General features: G+C 40.0%; 1 protein-coding gene across 4 annotated transcripts in view; it reads right to left on the bottom strand.

Annotated features, from left to right (window-relative positions):
• Positions 1 to 7,515: 7,515 nt before the first annotated feature.
• The window catches only part of BCL11A (BAF chromatin remodeling complex subunit BCL11A), a 207,262-nt gene continuing 192,025 nt past the window's right edge, over positions 7,516 to 22,752 (bottom strand). Inside the window, exons 3-4 of one of the 4 annotated variants that reach the window (XM_029593725.1) lie at positions 13,497 to 15,510; positions 7,516 to 9,089 (exon numbers count right to left, since the gene is read on the bottom strand). In XM_029593725.1, the coding sequence (XP_029449585.1) occupies positions 13,499 to 15,510 (2,012 nt within the window). In that variant the 3' untranslated portion in view covers positions 7,516 to 9,089; positions 13,497 to 13,498. Of the gene's footprint in view, positions 9,090 to 10,687; positions 15,511 to 22,752 lie in introns of those variants that run through there. The other 3 variants (XM_029593727.1, XM_029593728.1, XM_029593724.1) reach the window with 3 other exon arrangements.

Below are 22,752 nucleotides of genomic sequence, written 5' to 3'. Positions count from 1 at the left end.
TCTCTCACCTCCCTCTTCTCAGCAGGCAGGCTGGATCCTCGCTCTCCTTCCCCAGGGGCCAAGCATCAGTCCTCTTCTCTCCCCCATTTCCCTTCTCAGGCAACAGTCTCTCTTCCCCAAGGCCCTTCTCTGTGTAGAAGAAAGGACACAGGGAGGGGGCGTGGAGGTGGCACCAGATAGCAGTAAAACTATTTTTACCGCAGTTTTGTGTTTCCATTTTGGTGTACTTCAAAGATATCTGTTCCCTCAATCTTTATCACCATCTTTCGTGTTTGGCTACAGCATACCCACTAATTTACTAAGTATTTACCCACAGATTTAAACTGGGGGTAAACAGGGATTGTTGCAGGGATCATACTTGTAAAAAATATATAAGTAGTTATCGACCAGTGGACATGGACAAGGTCAGAAAACTTAAGTCACCAAAGATTCTACCTCCTCACATTGGCAACAGGAGATGTCACTGCTAATTTCTGTTTAACAAAAAAAAAACAAAAAACTATTAGCTGTCCTAGGAAAGGGGTGAGTGACCCTGGTGGAGCAATACATTTAAATCAGATAGTCTGAAACAAATGCAGGCTTTTGCTGCCACATATCCTCCTCGGCAAGTAATTTCACACAGCGCTAGACATTAGCCTGACTAACTCCTCAAGTATTCAAAGCCATCCTTACATAACTGTTTAAAGACAGAAAATCCTGAACTCAGCTCTTTCTGACAAGGAAACAGTGAAATAAGTGAATATCATTACTGAAGGTCCAGCACAAATTCAGGCAAGCATTACAACACATTACTAGGCATACAGAAGAAAAAAAAAAAAAAAAAGAACAAACAAGAAGAGGCATTCCATTCTTTTTTTTTAAGAAAATATCCAGCTTAAATAAATGGCACAAAAGAGTAATCTCCAAAAGTAGAAGAATGTCATTTCAATTCACCTTTCGGTGCAGCTAATAAATATTCTGCCACCTTAAAAGAGAAAACCAAATATTCTCTCTGACAGGATTGAAGAAATGCTATTGGCTATTTGTATTGCTTAACAGGATATGATGTGAAACTGGAATAGAACATCAGGTTATGGGGTTTATTTTTCAAATGCTGTTCCCAGCTCTGACAGGATGTTAGATCCTGTTAGGTCACCTGAGATGATAATTTTTTTTTAATGATTACGGTTTGTGTGGGCTGATCTTATTCAGCATACATACTTTTCAGTTAATATTTTTCTCAGCTTGATGACGATAGACCCAATCAAAGCCACTGAAAATGGAATTTAGGTACGATTTTAGAATATCATTGACTTACGCATATGTTAATGGTGTTTTTATCCTGCTTTCCAAAGAGAAGGCTTATGAGATCAGAGTGAATATGTGTGCCCTCCCCCTTAATAACTTTTGGGGTAAATTTTCAAAGACTTGGGTGCATAGGTAGCATCTACTTGCATACATGCTATTTTATAAACCTCAAACATAGGTGTATATTTTTGCTTTCACACACATATATACATGCATAAGCTGCTATTTTTTAAAGACATGTAATTTGCTAACTTACTCGCATAATTTTACACCTGATAATTATCTTGCAAAAGTGACATTAAACGTGTTCATTGTGTACTATTAGCCAGATGGGAGGTCTAAGTGAACGGGAGGGAGTTCAGGTTGAAGAACCAGGAGGGTCTGGACGACCTGGAGGACTGGGTGAACTGATGGAGTAATTAGTAAAACTGGTAATGTCAATTAGGTGCATGGTTTAAACTACACCCATTTATGTGAGCAAGTACCACTTTTATTTTCAGACATAAAATATACATGTGCATATTTTTAAAATAAGTAGGGGATGTACACGCTTTCAAAGCATTGCTAATGCACCAATACGTTGCAGGGTAAAGATACATGCATTTTATAATAAACGTGTATGTGATACATGCAGGTTATAAAATACCATGGTATATGCCACCACATGGAGTTGTTTGAAAGATATCCTCGCTGGGCCCAATATTCAAAGCTCATTCGGCACTATTTAGCCGGATAAGTGGGACTTATGTGGCTATGTAGTGGCCGCTGAATATGCGTTGAGTTTTTTTGCCCCTACAACTTCCTTCTGCTTCTCCAGGTTTCCATCTTAAGCAGAACCAATGTTAGCTGGACTACAGCACCATGAGCCTTTATTTCCCCTATTTTATACCATCGCCCAATGCACTTTCGATACAGCAACCCTCCATGGCCAGGGGCCACAGGCTGCTGCTCCTTTCAGAACATGGTAACCAGAACCCTGAATCAGGTCCCTAGGTGTCATCATTGAGCTATGATATGGATTCCCTCATCTCAGGAGCTGTTACTGCTTTTGCAGGAACCCTAGCCCCAGTCAGCCCAGGAATCAAAAAAGTCTCCTCCACACAGAAGTGCCACTGAGCCACCAGGCTAGCCCTAGCATGTGTTAATGTTAAAAATACAGCAGCTACAAAACACTTAAGATACTGGAAAAAGCATATCAAGCTCAAACTCAGGTATAAACTGTTTCCTTTCTACACAATCTACTCCTGTCCTATAAAGCACATTCAACTTGACAATTAAAACGGCTTTGGCTTTTTTTATTTTACAAACTATAACACTGCAAATGTAATGCTAATAGAATACACCAGTAGATTGGTAGTAGCAGTACTTTGCTAGAGCATCACTTACATGTAGCCTTAGTAGCTGCAACTTATTGATGGAATAGAATATGATTTTCCCAGGATTTTTTCTCCTTCTGTGCCTATTTTTAAAACTTCGGTAAATCACATCCTTGGGTTTCTTAAATATTTGTATAGTAATACATATGCATCACAATGCAACTACTTGATTTTCCTTGGCAAAAAGTAATCCAATATAATACTATCAAACTATGAAACATAAGGATTATGGATAAAGGTGATGCTGTGGACTAATGCACTGAGCCTTTTACCTCTTCACCCCTGAGATTAAAAACAGTCCCCAGTTAAATAAATGTTGCTTTCAATTGAACCCCTACTGGATGACGGGTGCACACCACAAAGTTACAGTATAATTCAATATTACTGGTATTGTCTGCTCAATAACTCAATGCAATACAGAAAAAGAGCAAACTCCAACATCTATCTGCACTAAGCTTGACTCTACTCCATGCTACTTTCATGAGTACAAACACACACAAAATATCAAATGTAACGAGCACCAGCAAAATGCCCCGTGACCACCTTCCATGGTGTGCCATCAGAAGGCACACCATAGAAATTACCCACGTAAAGATGCTATAGTTGGCCCATTTGTTATTACTGCATTTCTCTCAGCCCTATGCATACCACAGTAAAGCCTTCACTATACATAAAGTAGCTTCTCAACATGGCGGAATCAAAAGTCAAGGGAAACATTTTTGCATAGGTGCTTACGTCTATTTATATTCTATATATATACCATCAGAAGATAAAACAACTATAAAATTGTTTCCTGGTAATTTCACAGTCGCTCCTGAGTAGAATCTTCCGACAGATCTTACCAATGAACAAGTGGTACAGCATAGACACACTGATAAGCTGCAAAGTGGCTTGGGTGGAATAATAGTTCTCTGGGCTTGAATGAAGGACAAAGGGGCAGATTTTCAAGGATTTATGCGCGTAGAGGGGTTACGCACGCCGGGCCTATTTTCAAAAGGCCTGGCGGCACGTGTAAGTCCCGCAGCTTGCAAAAAGGGGCGGGGGTGGGTGGGGCAGTCCGGGGGCATGGCCAGAGGCCTCCACTCGGCCGCTGTGCCGGGGGATTGTGTGCTGGCAGTCAGCCGGCAGGCGTAACTTGTGAAATAAAGGCACGGGGTTTGTTTTTTTTTTCGGGCTGGGGGGCAGGAAAGGAAAGTTCCCTCCGAGGCCGCTCCAATTTCAGAGCGGCCTCAGAGGGAACGGGGAAAGCCATCTGGTCTCCCTGAAGAGCTCGGTGCGTGCAAGGTACACTAGTGTGCTGACCCCTGATTTTATAACATGCGCGTGGCTGCGGGCGCGTGTTATAAAATCGGGTGTACATTTGTGCACGCCAGGTAGCGCGCACAAATGTATGCTGCGCGTATCTTTTAAAATCTGCCCCAATATCTATATATATATATATATATATATATCTTTCAATGCTAACATTTACCCTTACCTGCATAAAGGAACAGCATTATGTACTGTACAATGTACTCACATAAAAACATCTTAATGTATCCAAGTTTCAAGACTGCTGTGTGGAAAGACTACTTTAAACGGGGTAATTTTCTACTTGCCCTCATTGCTGCAAAGGCACAGGTGCTTTTTACCTACAGATTTTGTCTCCTTTTTCAAAGTGAAAGTATGCACACACTCTCGCTTAGAAAATTATCCCAGGAAAACAACCAGCACACATTTACACCTGTTAATATAGTCGGATAATTTCCCTAAGAAAAACTAGATGCATACTTTCCAAAATACAAAGATATGTGCAAGGTATGTGCAAGGTATGTGCAAGTAGAGTTGGCAACTAGCTCCAGATTTTCAAGGCAGGTTGATCTAGTCCTGGTTTTACCCCACTGCTTGCATGGACTTGTTCTGATCTCCCTATTGCATTCCCAAAGAACAGCAAGTCAATAGTACCTACACACAGGAGAGTAAAATCAGGACTGGATCAACCTGTCTTGAAAATCTGGAGCCAATTAGCAACACATACCCCCCCCCCCCCCCCAACTCTGCCCATGAGTATGCCCTGTTGTCACTGCAGTAAGGTTACGCATGTAGTACCACTATATGCAGTACATTTACCCACACACAATGAAGGCAATTTTCTATAGCTCCATTTCCATGGGCAAACCACTGTTTTACCCATGGAAATGACTTTTAAAAATTACCCTGCCTATGTACTGCTCATGTTCTTCTATGCATGATCTGTCAATGGCATGTTTCATCTTTCTTGCAAATCAACAATGCAATACATTAACTGCCTACTACAGGAAAAAAAGAAAGACCCTGGAACAAGAGATACAAGAATAGATGTACAATTACTAGAACTAATTTTACAGGGCGACCTTTAATTTAAAATATTAATTCACATTATTGTACCAACTAGGTGCTTAATTATGTTTAGAAGCACAGAAACAGGATGGCAGAAAAAGATTGTATGGCCCATCTAGTCTACCCATCCGCCCAATTAATTTAGTTTTATAATTCTCATCACTTCTTTAAAGATCCCCTGTATTTATCCAATGTTTCTTTAAATTCAGATGCTGGGAGGCTGTTCCATGCATCCACCACTCTCTGGAAAAAAAAATTTCCTAATAGTAGTCCTAAGACTATGCTTTCATCCTTATTCCATGACCCCTCATTCCATAGCCTCTTTTCCATTGCAAGAGGCTCGCCTCTGGTGCATGGAAATCTTTGAGGTATTTAAATGTCTCTATTATATCTCCCTTATCTCACCTTTCCTCCAGAGTATACATGTTTAGATCTTCAAATGTATCCCCATATGCTTTAGAACAAAGACTATTGACTATTTTAGTAGGCACCTCTGAACTAACTCCATCCTGTTTATATCCTTTTGAAAATAGGTCTCAAGAATTGTACACAGTATTCCAAATCAGGTCTCATCAGGGTCCTATACAGGGTAATATGACCTCCCTTTATCTGTTGACCATTCCTCTTCCTTGCAGCCAAGCATCTTTCTGGTTTTTGCAATTACTTTATGCACATATTTGGCCACCTTAAAATCATCAGATACAATCACCCCCAGATCCCTCTCTTCCTTCATGTTTAGAAGAATTTCACCTCAATATGGTACCTCTCCCTTGGGTTTTTGCATTCTAAATTCATTGCTTTGCTTTTTTTTTTACTATTAAATCTTAGTTGTCAAACTCTAGACTATTCCTTGAGCTTTGCTAGATCTCTCCTCATATTTTCCACACACTCCTAGCTGTTCACCCTGTTACCGATTTTAGTATAATCGGCAAAGAGACTAACCTCTCTCAACAATCTTTCTGCTATGTTGATCATGAAATGTTGAAAAGTCCAAGAACTGACCCCAAGTCACATTGCTAATAACTCTCATGTTCTCAGAGAAAAGTCCATGTACTACTACCGTTTGTCACCTCCTTCTCAGCCAGTTTCTAACCCAATCAGTCACTCTAGGTCCCATGCCAAGGGCATTCAATTTATTTATAAGTCTCTTATATAAATATGCAGAACTGTGTCAAATGCCTTAATGAAATCCAAGTACCCTACATCTAGCACTCTCCATTGATCCAGCTCTCTGGTCACCTAATCAAAGAAATTGATCAAATTCATGTGACAAGATTTACCTCTGGTAAAACTATGCTGCCTTGGATCTTGCAAGCCATTGAATTCCAAAAACTGCACTATCCTCTGTTTTAGCAATGATTCCATCAATTTGCTCACCACAGAGTTCAGACTAACTGGTCTGTAGTTCCCAGCCTCCTCCCTTTTTATGACTAGGACCACATCCGCCCATCTCTAGTCCCCCAACTCTAAAGAAGCATTAAAAAGGTCAGCCAGTATTGCTGCCAGGACTTCTCTAAGTTCCCTTAGTATTCTTGGATGTATCCTATCTGGCCCCATCGCCTTACCTATTTTAAATTTAGTTAGCCCCTCAAGAACACACTATTTGGAAAATTGATTGTGGTTTACTTTACTTTCAATCTTATTTGTATTCGTTTTATGTGATCCTTCTCCAGGCCCTTCCTCAGTGAACACCAAGCAGAAATATTTGGTAAGCAATTTAGCTTTTTCCTCCCCTTCCCTTCTGAATCTCACAATGCCACTTTTGCACTCGTTTCTATCACTAACATATCTTTAAAAAAAAAAAAAGCCAAACCAATGCTAAATTAGTTCTGGCACTGCCATTATTTAATACATCAATCAATTCTATCCCAAAAAATTTATATAATGAACTACTCTAAAAAATCAACAACCCATCATTAGAACCACAGCTTATGGGTAAATTCTCAAGTATTAATCATCAGTCCAAACCAGTCAACTGACTGGATAAAATTTCTTATAGCTTTTCTTTTAATTTTTAGTATTTGCATAACTAAAGTGAGTATTTGCATAATTGTCAAAATTAATCAGTCCTGACACTAAGGAATGAATTTTCAAAGGAGTTAGATGTATAAAAGTAGCATATATCACAGCAATTTTCAAAAGTCCTTTTATGCACGTAAATCATTTTGAAAATTAACTCCTTAGCTTGTACTTTGTTGACATGAAATGGATCCATGTTTCAAGATGAACTGTATCAGGGGATAAAATGTGTTGATATACAACTGATTTGTTTTTAATTCTTTTCAACTTTGGTGGACTGTTCTACTTCAGTACTGCCAATAAGTTACCAACAATATCTTACTCTCTCTGATTTTTTCTCAAACGTTTGTAGTCTAGACATTTATCTTTTCTATCTTATTTGCTTTAACCAGTAGCCGATTGTGTGGTGTGCCTAGCATATACCAGGTGCATTGTCTAGTAGGCATTAAAAATTCAAGAATGAGCAAACAAAATCTAGAGCTCCAACATTTATTGTGTCACTTTCCTTTTTAGCTGAACCATCTTCTCAAAAGGTCAGAGTATAACAAGTAGAAACAAGGATTCTTGGAATATACCGGCAGTATATAACAACAGTTTACATTACACTGTATTTTTATTTTTTTAATCATCATTAACTGAGAGGGGAACAAAATCAAAATAAGAGCTGGTCACATTATATTTTATTTTATTTTTGTCAGACTTTCCTTTTGCGAGATTGTGTGCAAATTGTGCATAGAGATGAAGCTCGCATCTGTGCTGTGTCCGCAGTACTTGGACCTCCAGGCGGTTACACCGTGCAGCTTATTCCCGGATTTATTGCGGCCCTATGAAACACAGAAACGTGAAACATCTGCAGCCCGGACTCTTGATGGTGTCTGAATTCTTTGTTACTATGACATAGATAGGCCATTACAATTAAACTGTATTAGCAATAACAAAGCAATCTATACAGTGAAAACACCTTCAGTGCGAAGACTATGTACAGTTCCATCCTGGGGGGGGGAAAAAAAAAATTCTAACAATGGGTAGTTTATTATTACTCAGATATTCATTCTCATTTAGACATCTTTCCACATAGAAATATATCTATAAAAGTTTCCGAGGATAGGAGGTCATGCTTGCGTGGAATTTTACAGCAGCTTAAGAACACATTACAGATGCCATATAAATCTGGTTCAGAATTCTAACAAAGTGGAAAAGGCCTCAATGGTTCATGGTTTTACACCACCATTAATTTATCACACTGTTAGAAAATGTCACAGTTTGTATTACTATTTTTTCTTCAGTGTTCAGGCTACAACATGTCATTTGTAACTTATGTTCTTGTTGACTAGTTTTTAAAGCTCCAGTTTAGACAATGTTGTATATAATCTCATAAAGTAGGGCTTTGCATTGTCCAGTACGTGTACGTAAATGGTAAATACTATCGTGTCTGACGGATTTCTTCAGCTCTATGGGGACGCAATCATAAAAGGCCTGTTTTCTCATTTCTGTAAGTGCTTTTTTTTTTTTTTTTTCCTTCTACCTTCACTTGATTTGTCATCAATTTAATAAATAAAAACATATTAGACTGTAAATCAGTTGACAAGTGACCACTCTATATATACATAATACTTTTCAACAGTCTTTTGCTGAGTTTTCTCAGTTCTGTGCCAACAACTGCATCCACTGAGACAGCAACAGAGGGAAACTCCACCATGTGAACTTTCCATGGACATCTAATGGCGATGGGGTGGAAGCCATGATATAAGACTGAAGCAAAGTGCTTTGAGCATTTCTGTCTGATAAACCGGGCTGAGAAATAAGGCTACAACTCTGGAACGTAAAAGGTCAGGTCTAAGTTTTGTTTCATTTACAGGTATCTGGCCTGTTCAAACCAGTGCGTGCCATCTTCTTTACGTCCTCCTTCTTCAGCTTCTCGACCAAAGCTATCTCAGTTTATTTATTCTGCCCATAACTGTATGAATATTTTTTAATGCTTTTGCGTATCTGTTCAGACTTCTTGTCAAATATTTCTGTCCTTAGATTTAAAGATGCTGTATTTTCCCCCTAGAAAAAAGGGACACAAATCACACTCTTAGTTTTAAAAAAAAAAAAATTCCCCGACACAAACTGAATTATAAAAGGGCAACTATCTAGGTGATGGCAGGGGCACAACAAAACAGATTTCTTTAGTCTTTTTTTTTTTTTTTTTTACAGCAAGAGAATCATGTAGTAATTGGTTGGTTACATTAGGAATAAATGACAGTATCACAGAGATATGCTATTTGTAAACTGTACGAGGATACAGCATGCAGTGTTTGTACAACAGACAACACGGACAGGCCTCGGAGGAGCTAACAAATCTGAAGCCAATTCAAGATTTGAAGACAGCACAGCACAAATGTATTTAAAAAACCTATGGATTGTGCATCTGATTGGATCACAGCCAGGAAAGTGTGAAGAGATACTGACAGGACAGATCCTTTCACCTGGAATGCATGCCTCTATTTTTATTATTTTGTCCTAGCTTGTTACTTCAGTTACATATCTATTTTTTTGTGTATTTTCAGCATCATCTTTGACTTGATTTGAATAATGGTCAGAGTCCCTTTCATGAAAATAAAATTAGCACATATGAACGAGATACTGGATCTCCTTCATATGTGCACAGAAGTTGACATGAATAGGACTGCAACAAATTAGCATCCAGATTCAAAAGCTCTTCCATGGCTTTGAAGACGTATTACATACCAGGGATGTGTGCAGCCAAAAAATTTGTTTTGGATTGGGTTTTTTTGAAAATTTCATTTTAGTGCATGTTACAGTCCCTTTAGTTCACATTAATCACTATAGTGTACACTAAAAAGATTAACATGCACTAAAAGAAACAAATGACAGCACATCCCTATTACGTATAATATTAGTCTTTTTAAATAGTTATTCTTCCTATTTTTTGGGGTGGGGAGGAGAGAGTATTGCTTCTTTTTGTTTTGACGCACATAAACATGGCACTGTTCCACCAGGAAATAACACATGAGTAAAATGCCTGCAGTAGAGTATCTTGAAAATTTGATGATCCGCTTTATCAGCAAATGGGATTTAGAGAATGTGTCAAATAAGGACACAAGAGGCTTGCATCATGTACTTTAAATTTTTTTTATTTTTTCAATAAAGGGACAAAATGGGTGTATGAACAGGATAATGCAGACAACTGTCAAAAATAAAAAATAATAATAAAAAAAAAAACACAGACAGTGGTTTACCCAATAGAACTTAACAAAGACCAGAAACAAATACAATTAAAAATTATTATTTTTTTTTTTAAAAGCCAGGTTGCAATGACCTTTGGTCATCAAAATAATAATAAAATAAAAAAAAATTAAAAACAAAGAAAAAATAAAAAGACCAAAATTATGTGCCTCTGTTCTGAACAGCGCACATTAGCAATAATAAATAGTGACTCCCATAGTAAAAGATAAAATTTCAAGTTACCACAAACAGCTTTCATTACAGGAATAGAAAAGACCAATAACAAAATATTCTGCATTGCCAGTTACAAAAATGTATTGACTCAAGCGGGCTTTTCTCCTTAATATGCTTTGCATATGAAATTCTTTCCAATCTAAATATAAAGCACCATTTAATTTTTTGGCAATGAAAAAAACTGCAAAACATTGTTTTTTCTTTTCTAGAGCTTTTTTTTTTTTTTTCCTTTTACTTCATGTAAAGTTAAAGATGCCTGGAATGTAGGGTGAAAGAAGGAAAAGGGACCAGAAGCACGCTACATGACAAACCAACATTATTAGCTTGTGGTACTGCATACAGTATGGTAGCAGGAAAGAATAAAATAAAATGAACCAAAAAAAAAAAAAAAGCCAAGATATGTACAACCCTCCATGACAGCTAGCAGTGCGACATTCAAACAGCCTCCCACCCCATCTCAACTGGCCATTGTATGGCCCTTCGTCTGTACAATGTCACACTTTCTCACTCCTAATTTATTTTTTGTCCGTTTTGTTTTAAAACATACAAATAATTCACACTATATTATCCTGCCAAATTAAAAAAATATACTGTGGCAGCCTGTGGTTTTTGTGTGGGTGTATGTGAGGGGGTATTTGTTTTTTCACTACCAAAAAAAAAGGTACGTCAATACCTTTTAAAGAGAACAAGCAACAATTAAAAATACAAGCTTCAATATAAATACTATAGTGCCTACACTAGGTGAACATTTAATTCAAATACCATTCTAGAAATACAGAAAAAAAGAGCATAAATGTGTTTTAGCATAGGAATCAACATGAGTGTGCATTGTCCTATATTTAAGTACTATATAATCTTAAACCTTTTCCCCAAACGCTTGTTTTTACAACCTGAAAAACTGTATATATCCAAGGCATAGAATTTCCACTATTAACTTTTTTTTCTTAAATGAACAACAAGTCTTATACACCACCAAGACAATGGGACCCTAAAATACAGTTGCCCCTAAACATAATGAAGTGTTTAAAAAAATTTCTTAACATTTATATTTTAAAAAAGTTTTGTACCAAAAAAAATCCTTGCACTGTAGAAGCAAAAGCAATCATTTGTTTTATCTATGTGTAGTCGGTTTCCATTCACAGCGCTCTAATGTTGCGTCTGAGTAGATTCATTAGTCAAGTAAATGGCTGGCAAAAGGGGTTGTTTTTTTTTTATGCTCATAAGTGAGATCATGTTAATTTTTTTTTTTTTTTAAATCAGCATTCTTGCAACTTTTCCCTTAAGTATAGACCTGTAAACTGGGAAAATTGTACAGTGCACTTATTTGTCCTATCTGAGCAATCTTATTTTTATACTCAACCTCTGTACCTCTGATTAAAAGAAAAGATACAGACATCGCAGGCAGAGTCAAGTGCTATCTGAACACCAACTGAGGCTAGCTTAAAATAAGAAAAGAATGAATCCTCTTGTCCATGTTAAACACAAATAGCACACACAGCATACGAAAAAAAATTTGAAGCCAAACTTTCCTTTTTTTTTTTCAGCAGCACAGGTACTTACTGCTACTCTAATAATTATCTTTCTTTTTTTTGTTTTAGAACATCACATTTCAAGGCAAGTCTTTGCGAGTTCATAGTTAATCATCAATGCATCAATAATAGCTTATAAATCTGTTCAACTTTTTAATGGCAAAGAGTGCCACATTGTGCTAACAAATGGCCATTATCTCAATTTTCTGTGTTACACTCGGTAAGATATTATTGCCTGTCTTTTTTTATATGGTACAGAGTCTGTAAAACATCAGAATTTGATTGTCGGCGTGACAACCAAGTAAAATCTGGATTTGCTTTTATTTTTTTTTCTTGACTGTTTTGTGCCAGCAATAATAAAAGATACTATTAAAAGTAAATAGTATGAATTTCCTCACTAACAGATTTAATAGTGGTTGAGGATCATTGCAGATTTTACGTTTGATTTAACCATCAATATAAAAAAATGTAGTTAGCATCTGAGGGGCAATCCCATTTTTTTAAGCTCTCAGCAAGAGCAAATTAGCTTTTATACTGGCAAAATCAGTTTTTCTTTTCAACATATCATTCAAGGGAGAATGATGATTAACTAGGGACTTATTGGGTCATCTACTTAGGTAGCCATCGTTGTGAGAAATACTATGAAAAATCATAGAGTAGGTCCTAAAGACCCCCAGCTTTATCCAATGTTGAATTAAACAAGTTTATGACAAGCAGGAAGAACCATCAACATGGTTTTGATAATTGAAGGCACTCAGATATGTTTTATTAAACCAAATGATAGTACAATTCACCTTGTTTGTCTAAATTTTCAATTCAAGGTTGTATTTTTTTCTTGTCCAATTAATAGGGTTAACCCTTCAGAGGCAGAAAGTTCTAGCTAATATAGCATTGCATTTCAAGGATATTAATTCTGTCCTTCAGAGAGGATTAATCCAAAAACCAAAAAAATTCAAAAAAGATGTTTAAAAAGAAACTATATTCCTCCAAGTATTACAACCAAAAAGAAGAAGAAAAACTGTACATGATATGTATTACAGAATTTACGCAGCACGCTCATTTCTCAGAACGGAACAGGAAACAGCAATATGTCTGCTCTGCAAAACTGATCAGGGACAATTTAAAATAGCCATAACATACCATACATGCTGTCTAATTCAAAATAATAATTAAAAAAAAAACCCCAACATACATACATACACAACATGTAAATTATTGCACAAGAGAAAGGCTCAAAGTTTGCGAAAAATGCAATAGTATTGCCCCAATACAGATCATGCATTCAAACAGTGAAAACATAAAAGAAAAAACAAAATGAAAATAAAACAAAACAAAACAAAACAGGTGTGCTGGTGACAAGCACTCTCATATCCTTAGCTTCCATTAGTTTAATCAAGGACTAGAAAGAAAAATCTACAGGGAATAGAGGGGGAGATTGGGGGGGTGTAGGGTATTAATATACCTCTATTCAGTTTTTATATCATTATTCAAGACTCGATCACTGTGCCATTTTTTCATGTGTTTCTCCAGGGTACTGTACACGCTAAAAGGCATCTGACAAATTTCACATTTGTAAACGTCCTTTCCCACCTGCCCATGTGTTTTCATGTGCCGGGTGAGTTTGCTACTCTGGGCGCAGGCGTAGTTACAAAGCTCACACTTGTACGGCCTTTCACCTGTGTGGCTCCTCCTGTGAACAGTGAGGTTACTACAGTTCTTGAAGATTTTCCCACAGTACTCACAAGTGTCGCTGCGTTTGCCCTCTTTTGAACTAGGCCTTCCAGGGCCTGGGCCACTAATATGTGGGGTGCTTCCTCCACTTCCTGTGCCGCTGCGGCCTGAAATCCCTCCATCCATCTCCCCCGGAGGCGTGGAGAAGCGTAAACTTCCATTTTCTGAAGAGTGCTCTGAGGAGGAGGCAAAAGGCGATTGTCTGGAGTCCCCAAAGCTGAGGAATGGATCCTTTAGCTGTCTAGAGGCAGCATACCCAGCAAGCCACTGAGAGTAAACATTTTCTGCATTAGGCATAGCAGAAGCAGGTAGGTCAAACTCCTTCTCAAGTTTAATGCGTTTTGAGAATGGGCTCAGTGAGCTCGGGCTACCCAAAAGCAGCTTTTTTGATAAGCCTCCAGAAGCTGATTCACCAGGCGAGGACCCTCTCCCATTAACAGTGCCATCATCAATGCGATCAGATTCTCCAGCTACTGAGTCTTCATCACAAGTGTCTCTATGTGCCTCAATTTCAGACAAATGCACTCTTTTGTGTTTTTCTCCCATAACCTGGTGAAAGGCCTCACTGAAGTGATGCATGGCACTCAGGTTCATCCCTTGCATGACATCGGGCATGGAACGACTTTCCTCAATAGACCTGGAGTTATTTTCATGGTGTCGGGCTGCTTCTAGATTAATACCAAAGCCAAAATCAGGCCTACTGTCATTTTCAGCTAAGTCCTCCTCCTCTTCCTCTTCCTCCTCCTCCTCCTCTTCTTCCTCCTCCTCTTCTTCCTCGTCTCCATTTTCTGGAATCATGTTGGGATCATTCTCACTCTTAAATTTAGCAACTACAGACTTGAGGGCACTGCTTGCACTACCAACTAAATCACTGGTTCCGGGCTCCGGGGAGCTGGCTGTGGAGAGCCCATCATCGGATTTTACTGTCATTGGGGAGGATTTGTGCATGTGTGTTTTCATGTGGCGCTTTAGTTTGCTGGCTTGGGTGCATGCATGGTCACACAGGCTGCACTTATAGGGCTTTTCTCCAGTATGACTTCTACGGTGTACTACTAAATTACTCTGAAACTTAAAAGTCTTCCCACAAAACTCACAAGATTTTGATTTAATTGGAGGCTGAGGAGGAGGAACGGACTGAAGAGGAGGGAGGGGTGGCGTTGCCATAAACGGAGGCTTGCTGCCCGACTGGAATGGTTGCAGTAACCTTTGCATAGGGCTGGGCCGGCTTGGAGACAACGGTGGACTGGAACCAGAGGTATTCCCAGCTAACTCTCGGAGTCTCCTGGAGAAATCCATAGCTGGCGGCTCCATGGCCAAGGGGTTCAGTCGCAGCACCCTGTCAAAGGCACTAGGGTGATGGGTCGCGAGAGCCATTTCTTCTGCACCCAGGCGTTCTATGCGATGGGGATCTAAATGGTGTCTTGGAGGCGGACTAAACAAAGGAGGCGTAGGTGGGAAGCGGCCTTCTCCGAGGCCAGAAGCCTCTCTCGATACTGACCCGGGTATTCTCAGCAGGTTAAAGGGATTACTGTCTGCAATATGAATTCCATGGAGTGGCGGCTGCGAAGGGCACTCTCCACCCAGTCCTGATGGGATGCCTACCCGCGGTGTCAGGGGACTGCCATGCTCACTCTCCAAGTAGATTCTGAAGCCGTGGGTGTTCTGCGCATGTTGCAAAAGAAACCAAGCACTGTTGAATGGCTGTTTACACGTTGTACATGTGTAGCTGCTGGGCTCATCTTTACCTGCAAAACACAAGAGCAACATCAATTTTTAATGAAAGCATTGTTTATTAAAGATTGATAGCTACTATTTAGTCTTAAGCCTTTCTATTCCATAATCTAAAAATCTTAATTTGGAAAAGTGAAACCTTGTATAATTCGGCACATGTGGGAAAAAAACAAACAAACCCTGCATTGGCTGTAATAGATTTAATATCACATATACTTTACTTTCTTTCATGTATTTCCTAGAAAACAGTATTAAAATAGTCACTGGTATCACAATGCATGCACTGCCTTCCTGCCATGAATTTCCTAGAAAACAGTCTCAAATCAAGAAACCATTTTATAGATCAGATGATGGTAACATCAATTAATTCTAATTATGCCCCCACAGATGCCTCGATCTTACCCAGAAACAACCTTGCTAATATTTAAAATTAAAAATCATTACAAAAAAAAAAAAAAAATCTAATGGAAGGCAGTCTAATTTCCAACAAATACATACTCTGACCCCGAGAAACAGTTTAGAGTAGCATATGCAATTATAATTAGCAAGAAGAGAAATGTTAACGCTGATCTCTCTTGTTATTTGAGAGACTAACAACGTGTGCACAATTACACAACACTGCATGCTCCAAAACCGTGACTCAGCTGAGAGACTGAAAGCTGTAGTTCAGTTAGTCAAATATATCTGGTTAGTAGCCAAGCCGACTGGATGCAAGCCCTGCTTAAGTCACATCATTTCTTCTTCTTCTGAGAATGGTAAATGGCTTTTTTTTTTTTTTTTTTGCCAAATACCTACATAACAGAATTTTATTACAGTTAATTTGGAGTGAGGAGCCAAAGTAAGCTGCCGGCTAATGAACAGTAACATGAAGCGTGCTCGGCGCAAGAAATCAACTGCAACCAACACTTTCAGGACTGCAGGGAATGATGTAAAATATGCCATTTTACAGGCACTGATATAATAAGTAATTTTGCTAGAGACACCCTATGTAGAAATCTTGAGAGAGCAAAGTATAAACTCTGTACTGTTACAGATATTTTCCCCCCTCACAATGTTGATACTGTAACTCAATTTCTGAAAACAGAAAATAAAATGCTGAGCTGCTCACGCCCAGCAATTCCCGTGAAAACACGGGCATTTACGGATTAGAAACAACAACATTGCAGGTCCACGAAAGAGCAAAAAAAACCCAAAACAAAAGCCCAACAGTATTAGAAATTAAACTACAATTAGGGTGCAACAGTGTATGAGTACATACTGTCCTTCCAGCCTGACCTGTAATTTACTTTACTGTGCATTTTTAATCTAATTCAACACACCCTGCTCTTGGATAAATCTCTTTACAGGATTTAGATACTAAATCCAGAAATTAGGTTTCAAGCATTTGCCTAATTTGAAAAAAAGCAGAGTGATCTCCAAAGAAAATGCTGTTGACATCAGCAGCACATTGTCCAGCTGTGGTCCAGGTTCCCACTTCCTCAATCTTTCAGTGGGGAGGGGAGGAGCTGTTCCTATGGAATTTTGTTGAACCAGGATGTGAGCATAAGGAAGGCAGGATATAGTTCTGGCCTGTGGTCACCCAAAGTAAAGTAGTTTTTCCCTTTGCTTTTTTCGGGTCTTGTATAATTATCATACATTTAGTCAGAATTGGGGAGATTTAAAAATGAATAGCAGGCAATTTGAGACCTTAGCTAATTTCAGAAGCATTTTGGAATCTTATTTAACACTTCGTTCCACAAATGAAGTCAGAGAAGTCTATATTCAAATGCATTTAACGGGATAACTTTTAAATTATCCTGCTAAGTGCTAACTTTTTAATATTGCAGGCACTTACCCAGCTACGTTTCAGCTGGCTGAGTCATTATCTAGCTAAAATTTAGCCACGGTGTTCCGATTTTTGGAGTTTGGTTATGTCAAAACATAGGCCTGAAGAGGAAATAAAGTTATCTGGGAACATGTATTTGAAGAATATCACCACATTTACCTCTCTCTTCTGAGTGGGCCTTGTGGGCACCGCCCCCACCCCAGGGAAAGCTCACCGAGTCCCCCAAAATTATCTGAGACTGTAAACCTTTAGGCCCAAAAAGCCTTCCTCCACCCCCCACTCCCCCAAATGTCCAAAAAATCATAAACCTAAGACTCTCAGCTTTAGTCCACCCTCCCCCATCCACCCCTGCCAAGTCCATCTGTGCCCCCAAACCTCATAGGGAAACACAGTGTCGGATCTTGGGTCCAACTCCTGGTACATCCAGCGTCGCTCTGATTCCTTAAGACACCAGCGTTGCTATCAAATATGCAAGCTTCCAGTCTCCCTATGAGATCTGGGGGAATGCAGGTAGGTTTGGCAGGGTCTTCATTTTGGTTTTTGGTTTTTTTACTTTTGGGGGGGAAGGGGAGGCAGATGAAAGCTTTTCGGGAGTACAGCCCCCTAACATCCAGTAATCATTTTTGTGAGCTCAGTGAGCTTTCACTGGTAGGGTAATGGTGGGGGATTGGGCCTCAAGACCCACTAGGGAGGTTTGTCTTTATGGCAGGTAAACGCTGCTTAACCGGCGATATTCAAGTTAAAAGTTATCCGGCTCTGCATACCCAAACAACTTTGAAACCTAACCAGCAAGATTTGAATATTGCCAGTTTGCTTGCAAACTTATCGAGATTGGTTAACCTGTATAATTTTATTCGGGAATATTTAGCAGGACATTTATCCCACTGAATATCCCCGATAAATGTGCCTAACTTTTATCCAGATAAGTTATCCATTATACAGATTTTTTTCAATATTGACCTCTGAATGTTTAGAATGGGGTTAAATGTAAGCACTTATAAGTTCTAAATCAAGCAAAACAAAAAAAAAAAAAAAAAATCAAGAAGCAATTTTTCTTTTACATTCCTGCTGGGTTACACATGTGTCCAAAAGGCTTATTTCTTTTCTCTCTTTCCCTGAGAATAAGCCTAGGGATGAACAAAAAGATTTAGATATAGTTCTATTTTTCCATTTCCCCAGCCTTACTCTGGAAGAAGAAAAAGAATATTCTCTCTCTTCCTTATATTTTGTGTATGTGTATACGTATGTATGTGTGTATAAGTATCTATCTACGTATCTATATTTATGTTTTGGTTTGCTTAATGTTTATTTCAGCTCTTTTCATTTACTAAACTGAAACACACATTTAACACACAAAAACAACCACCCAAAAAAAAACAAAACCCCCACATCCCACTATTCCCCACCACCTTTCCCCTAGTGCCAAAACAGCAAAATTAATCTCCCCCCTACAGGCCTTCCCACCACCCTCCCTTCGAAGTCTTCTACCCCTTTCCTAATGTCTGCAAAGTAGAAAGGGTCAGGAGGGATCCTCAGTCATTCCCAGTCCGAAATTGGTGCCTGTTGGCCTTTAGGCTGGCAACTATTTCATTGTGTGGCCATACAATAAAATGGCACCGGTTTTACGGCCATCTGGCACCATTTTCACACCAGGTGGAGCAGGAGTGACAGGTGTGACAGTGACTCCTGCACCTTCTAATTCTCAGACCCCCAGGAAGGGGATAAGAGACCTCTTTTCGGGTGGGGAGGCGTTGATGATAATGGGAGTTATAGTGCAGGCCCGAGTGGAGGAGAGTGGTAATTTTGTTGTTTTAGTGGCCTCAGGTTGTGTGTGTGTGTGTGTGGGGGGGGGTTCTGTTGACTTTCCAATATGAAAATTAAAAAAAAAAAAATGTAGTGGCTTTTTTTCAGTTTCAAACTTAACAAAATGTGTGTGTGTGGGGGGGGGGTTTATTACATTTTTCGTTTTATATAAAAACGAATGCACATTCCCTAAGGACCAACAAGCCTAGCTAATCTGCCCTATTTCATCCCTGCTACAATGCCACGGACCCCTGCTCATATCTGGCTTTCCTCTCACATCTTCGCAATCAGGGATCCTCCATGTTTATCCTATGCTTTCTTGAACTCTACTACTGTTTTTTTCTCCTTAACCACTTCCACTGAGAGGTTTTCCACCTTTTCTGTGAAGAATATTTTCTAATCTTACTCCCGAATCTTCCCTTTTGGAGCTTTATACTGTGACCTCTTGTTTTATAACATTGTTTCCACTGAAAAAAGATTGCTTTCTGTGCCCGATTTATACCCTTTTGGTATATGAATATATCTAGTATCAGATCATCCCATTTCTCCTCTCCTCTAGGGTATACATGTTTAGGTCCTTAAAGCTCATGGCTTTTGGTGTTGACCCTGCATCATTTTTGTAGCTTTCCTCTACGGGTCATGTCATGTTTCAAATCTTTTAAATCTATGCTGAAAAATCCATCTGTTTAGACTAGCTTATGAATAATATATAGGCTGCAGCTTTGTTTCAGATTTGCAGTATGTGATCTGTCCAACTCTGCTTCCTAAGGTTGTTTTTAGGGCCATCATTCTGTTTGCAGTTTGACTAATATTGTAATACTGTTCCTTTTATATTATTGTCCTGCAACCATGATTCCCTTGTGGGCTGTCTTAAGGTTAAATGCCTGGTCCTGGACTTTTAAGAAGAGTCTAGCATGCATGCCTTTGCAGTTATGTATTTTATTGTGTATGTTATTCTGTAAATCACCTAGAGCCTTGTGCACGAGGTGATAAATAAATGTTAATAAAGATAATAATAAAGATAATCTCTAGCCTGTCTAAATAATTTTGGAGGTGCAGCCTCCAGAATTAGATACAATATTCTAGGTGATGTCTCAGCAATGACCTATGCAAAAGTATCATCACCTCCCTTTTTCTAGTGGTTTAACCTCTCCTTGTGCAGTTTAGTATCCCTCTAGCTCTGGCCATAGCCTTATCACACTGTTTCGCTACATCAAGATCAGATTACTATCATCTTAATGTTTCTATTCTGTTTCATGGTTATCAGTTTCTCACACAGACACCCTCCCCCCCCCCCCCCCACACACACACACACCCTGCCTCCTCATGTACTGCTCTCTGCATCCCAAATGCATAATTCTGTACTTTCGTTTTGCACTGAATGCACAGACTATATACTGTAAATGTATCTACACACACACAAAATATTACAGAAAAACAAGCAGCACTATATTCACAGAGAAACTGGATCCAAATGGATACTAGCAATTATTAAAAAAGTAGAGTTGCTTACCTATAACAAGTGTTCTCCTAGGATAGCAGGATGTTAGTCCTCACACACGGGTGACATCATCCAATGGAGCCCAGCATGGAAACTTATGTCAAAGTTTCTAGAACTTTGGCACAATGAGCATGCCTAGCATGCCACTATCCACACATCCACGAGGGGTCCCTCTTCAATCTTGTAACATAGAATTACGAAAAATAAAACAAACCTAGGAGAAACCCAACTCCGCGGGGTGGTGGGCAGGTTTCATGAGGACTAACATCCTGCTGTCCTAGGAGAACACCTGTTACAGGTAAGCAACTCTGCTTTCTTCTAGGACATGCAGGTTTGGTAGTCATCACACATGGATGAATCCCTAGCTACAGGCTGTTTCCAAACAACAAGCAAGACCAACAGGCACCTAGCCAAGTGCCAACGGGCAGCACACTGGTGCTGTTGATAAGAGAGGGAGACAGCCTGAACCCAAACAGTGGGCCATAGTAGGAAGAGTTGGATTTTACAGCTGAAAGAAATTCCAGAGGACAGATTGGCCGAAGCTGCTGTCGCATCGGCCATCCCTGTCCAGACAGTAGTATTACTGGTTAGGGTGGAAATACATCACCACCTTAGACAGGAACTTAGGGTGCGTGCGCAGCACCACCCTTTCATGGAAAAACTTCATGTTGGGTGGGTACGTCACTAAGGCCGGAAGCTCACTGATTCTATGCGCTGATGTGAATGTGACCAAAAATATGACCTTCCAGGTCAGGTACTTAAGGTTACAAGAATGCAGCAGCTCGAAAGGAGCTTTCATGAGCTGAGCCAACACCACAATAAGATCACAGAACACCACAGGAGGCCTCAAGGGAGACATCAACTGAAGCAGACCCCACATAAAGCAATCCACAATGGGCTGCACAGAGATGGGTGAACCATGCACACCCCAGTGGTAGGCACCAATTGCACCTCCAGCATCCGAAAGATACAGGAGGTAATCAAGCAGCTTTGGTGTGGAGCAGGAGAACGGATCCAGGCCACGGTGCTCACATCAGACGGAAAACCTATTCCACTTCAGGCCATAAGACTTCCTAGTGGAAGGCTTCCTGGAAGCCACCAGGACTTGAGACACATCATCATAAAGGTTGAGAGGCTGCATAATCAACCTCTCCGCATACATGCCAGAGGTTAGGGTGGCGCAGCCTCCCCCAGTCCTGCATGATGAGGTCTGGAGAGGTCCCCAGACTGATCGGTTCCCAGAGGGAGAGATCACACAAGATCAGGAACCAGATCTGCTCAGCCAATGAGGAGCTATGAGGATCATAGTTCCTCTGTCCTGTCGGAGCTTCAGGAGAGTCTTCATCACCAGGGGAAGTGGAGGATACGCGTACAGAAAGCCCTTGCCGCAATGGCGGGTAAATGCATCTGAGGCTTGTTTGCCGTCCCCCTGTAGATAGCAGGACTGATCCCCCTTCCAGTTGCAGGGGGATGCGATCAGATCCACATCCAGGGTCCCCCAGAGGCAGAATATCTGATCCGTTGCTTCTTGTTTCAGGGACCACTCTTGGGGTCGGAAGGCTGAACTCAGCCTATCCGCCACCACATTCTCTGCCCCGCTAGGTACATGGCTCGGAGCAACATTCCCTGGGACAGAGCCTAAGACCAGATATGAGCTGCCTCCTGGCACAGGAGGAACAACCTCATACCTCCGTTTGTTGATGTACCACATTGCTTCCTGGTTGTCGGTCTGGGATCAAGACCACTCTGTGAACCAGCCAATCTCTGAATGCCCAGAGTATGTACTGGATCGAGCGGAGCTCCAGGAAGTTGATTTGACACTGTGCTTCCTGGGCGGACCACAGGCCCTGGGTGCAGAGCCCTTCCACATGGGCACCCCATCCCAAGTTGGATGCATCCGTATTAAGCATTATCTGGATAGGGGAAATCTGGAAAGGTACCCCCTGCTCCAAGTTGGAAAGATTCTCTCACCAAGCCAAGACGACCCAGAGAGTTGGTGTAATATGGATGCGTAGATCCTAGGTGGCCTGTCACCACTGGGACCGCAAGGTCCATTGAGCTCTGCACAAATGTAAGTGAGAGAAGGGAGTAACATGGACGGTCATGGCCATATGTCTCAAGAGATGC

Source organism: Rhinatrema bivittatum, chromosome 3 (genome assembly GCF_901001135.1).
Source record: "Rhinatrema bivittatum chromosome 3, aRhiBiv1.1, whole genome shotgun sequence".
Taxonomy (NCBI): domain Eukaryota; kingdom Metazoa; phylum Chordata; class Amphibia; order Gymnophiona; family Rhinatrematidae; genus Rhinatrema; species Rhinatrema bivittatum.
The sequence above is the reverse complement of the archived record's forward strand: the minus strand, read 5'-3'. Positions and strand labels throughout refer to the sequence as shown.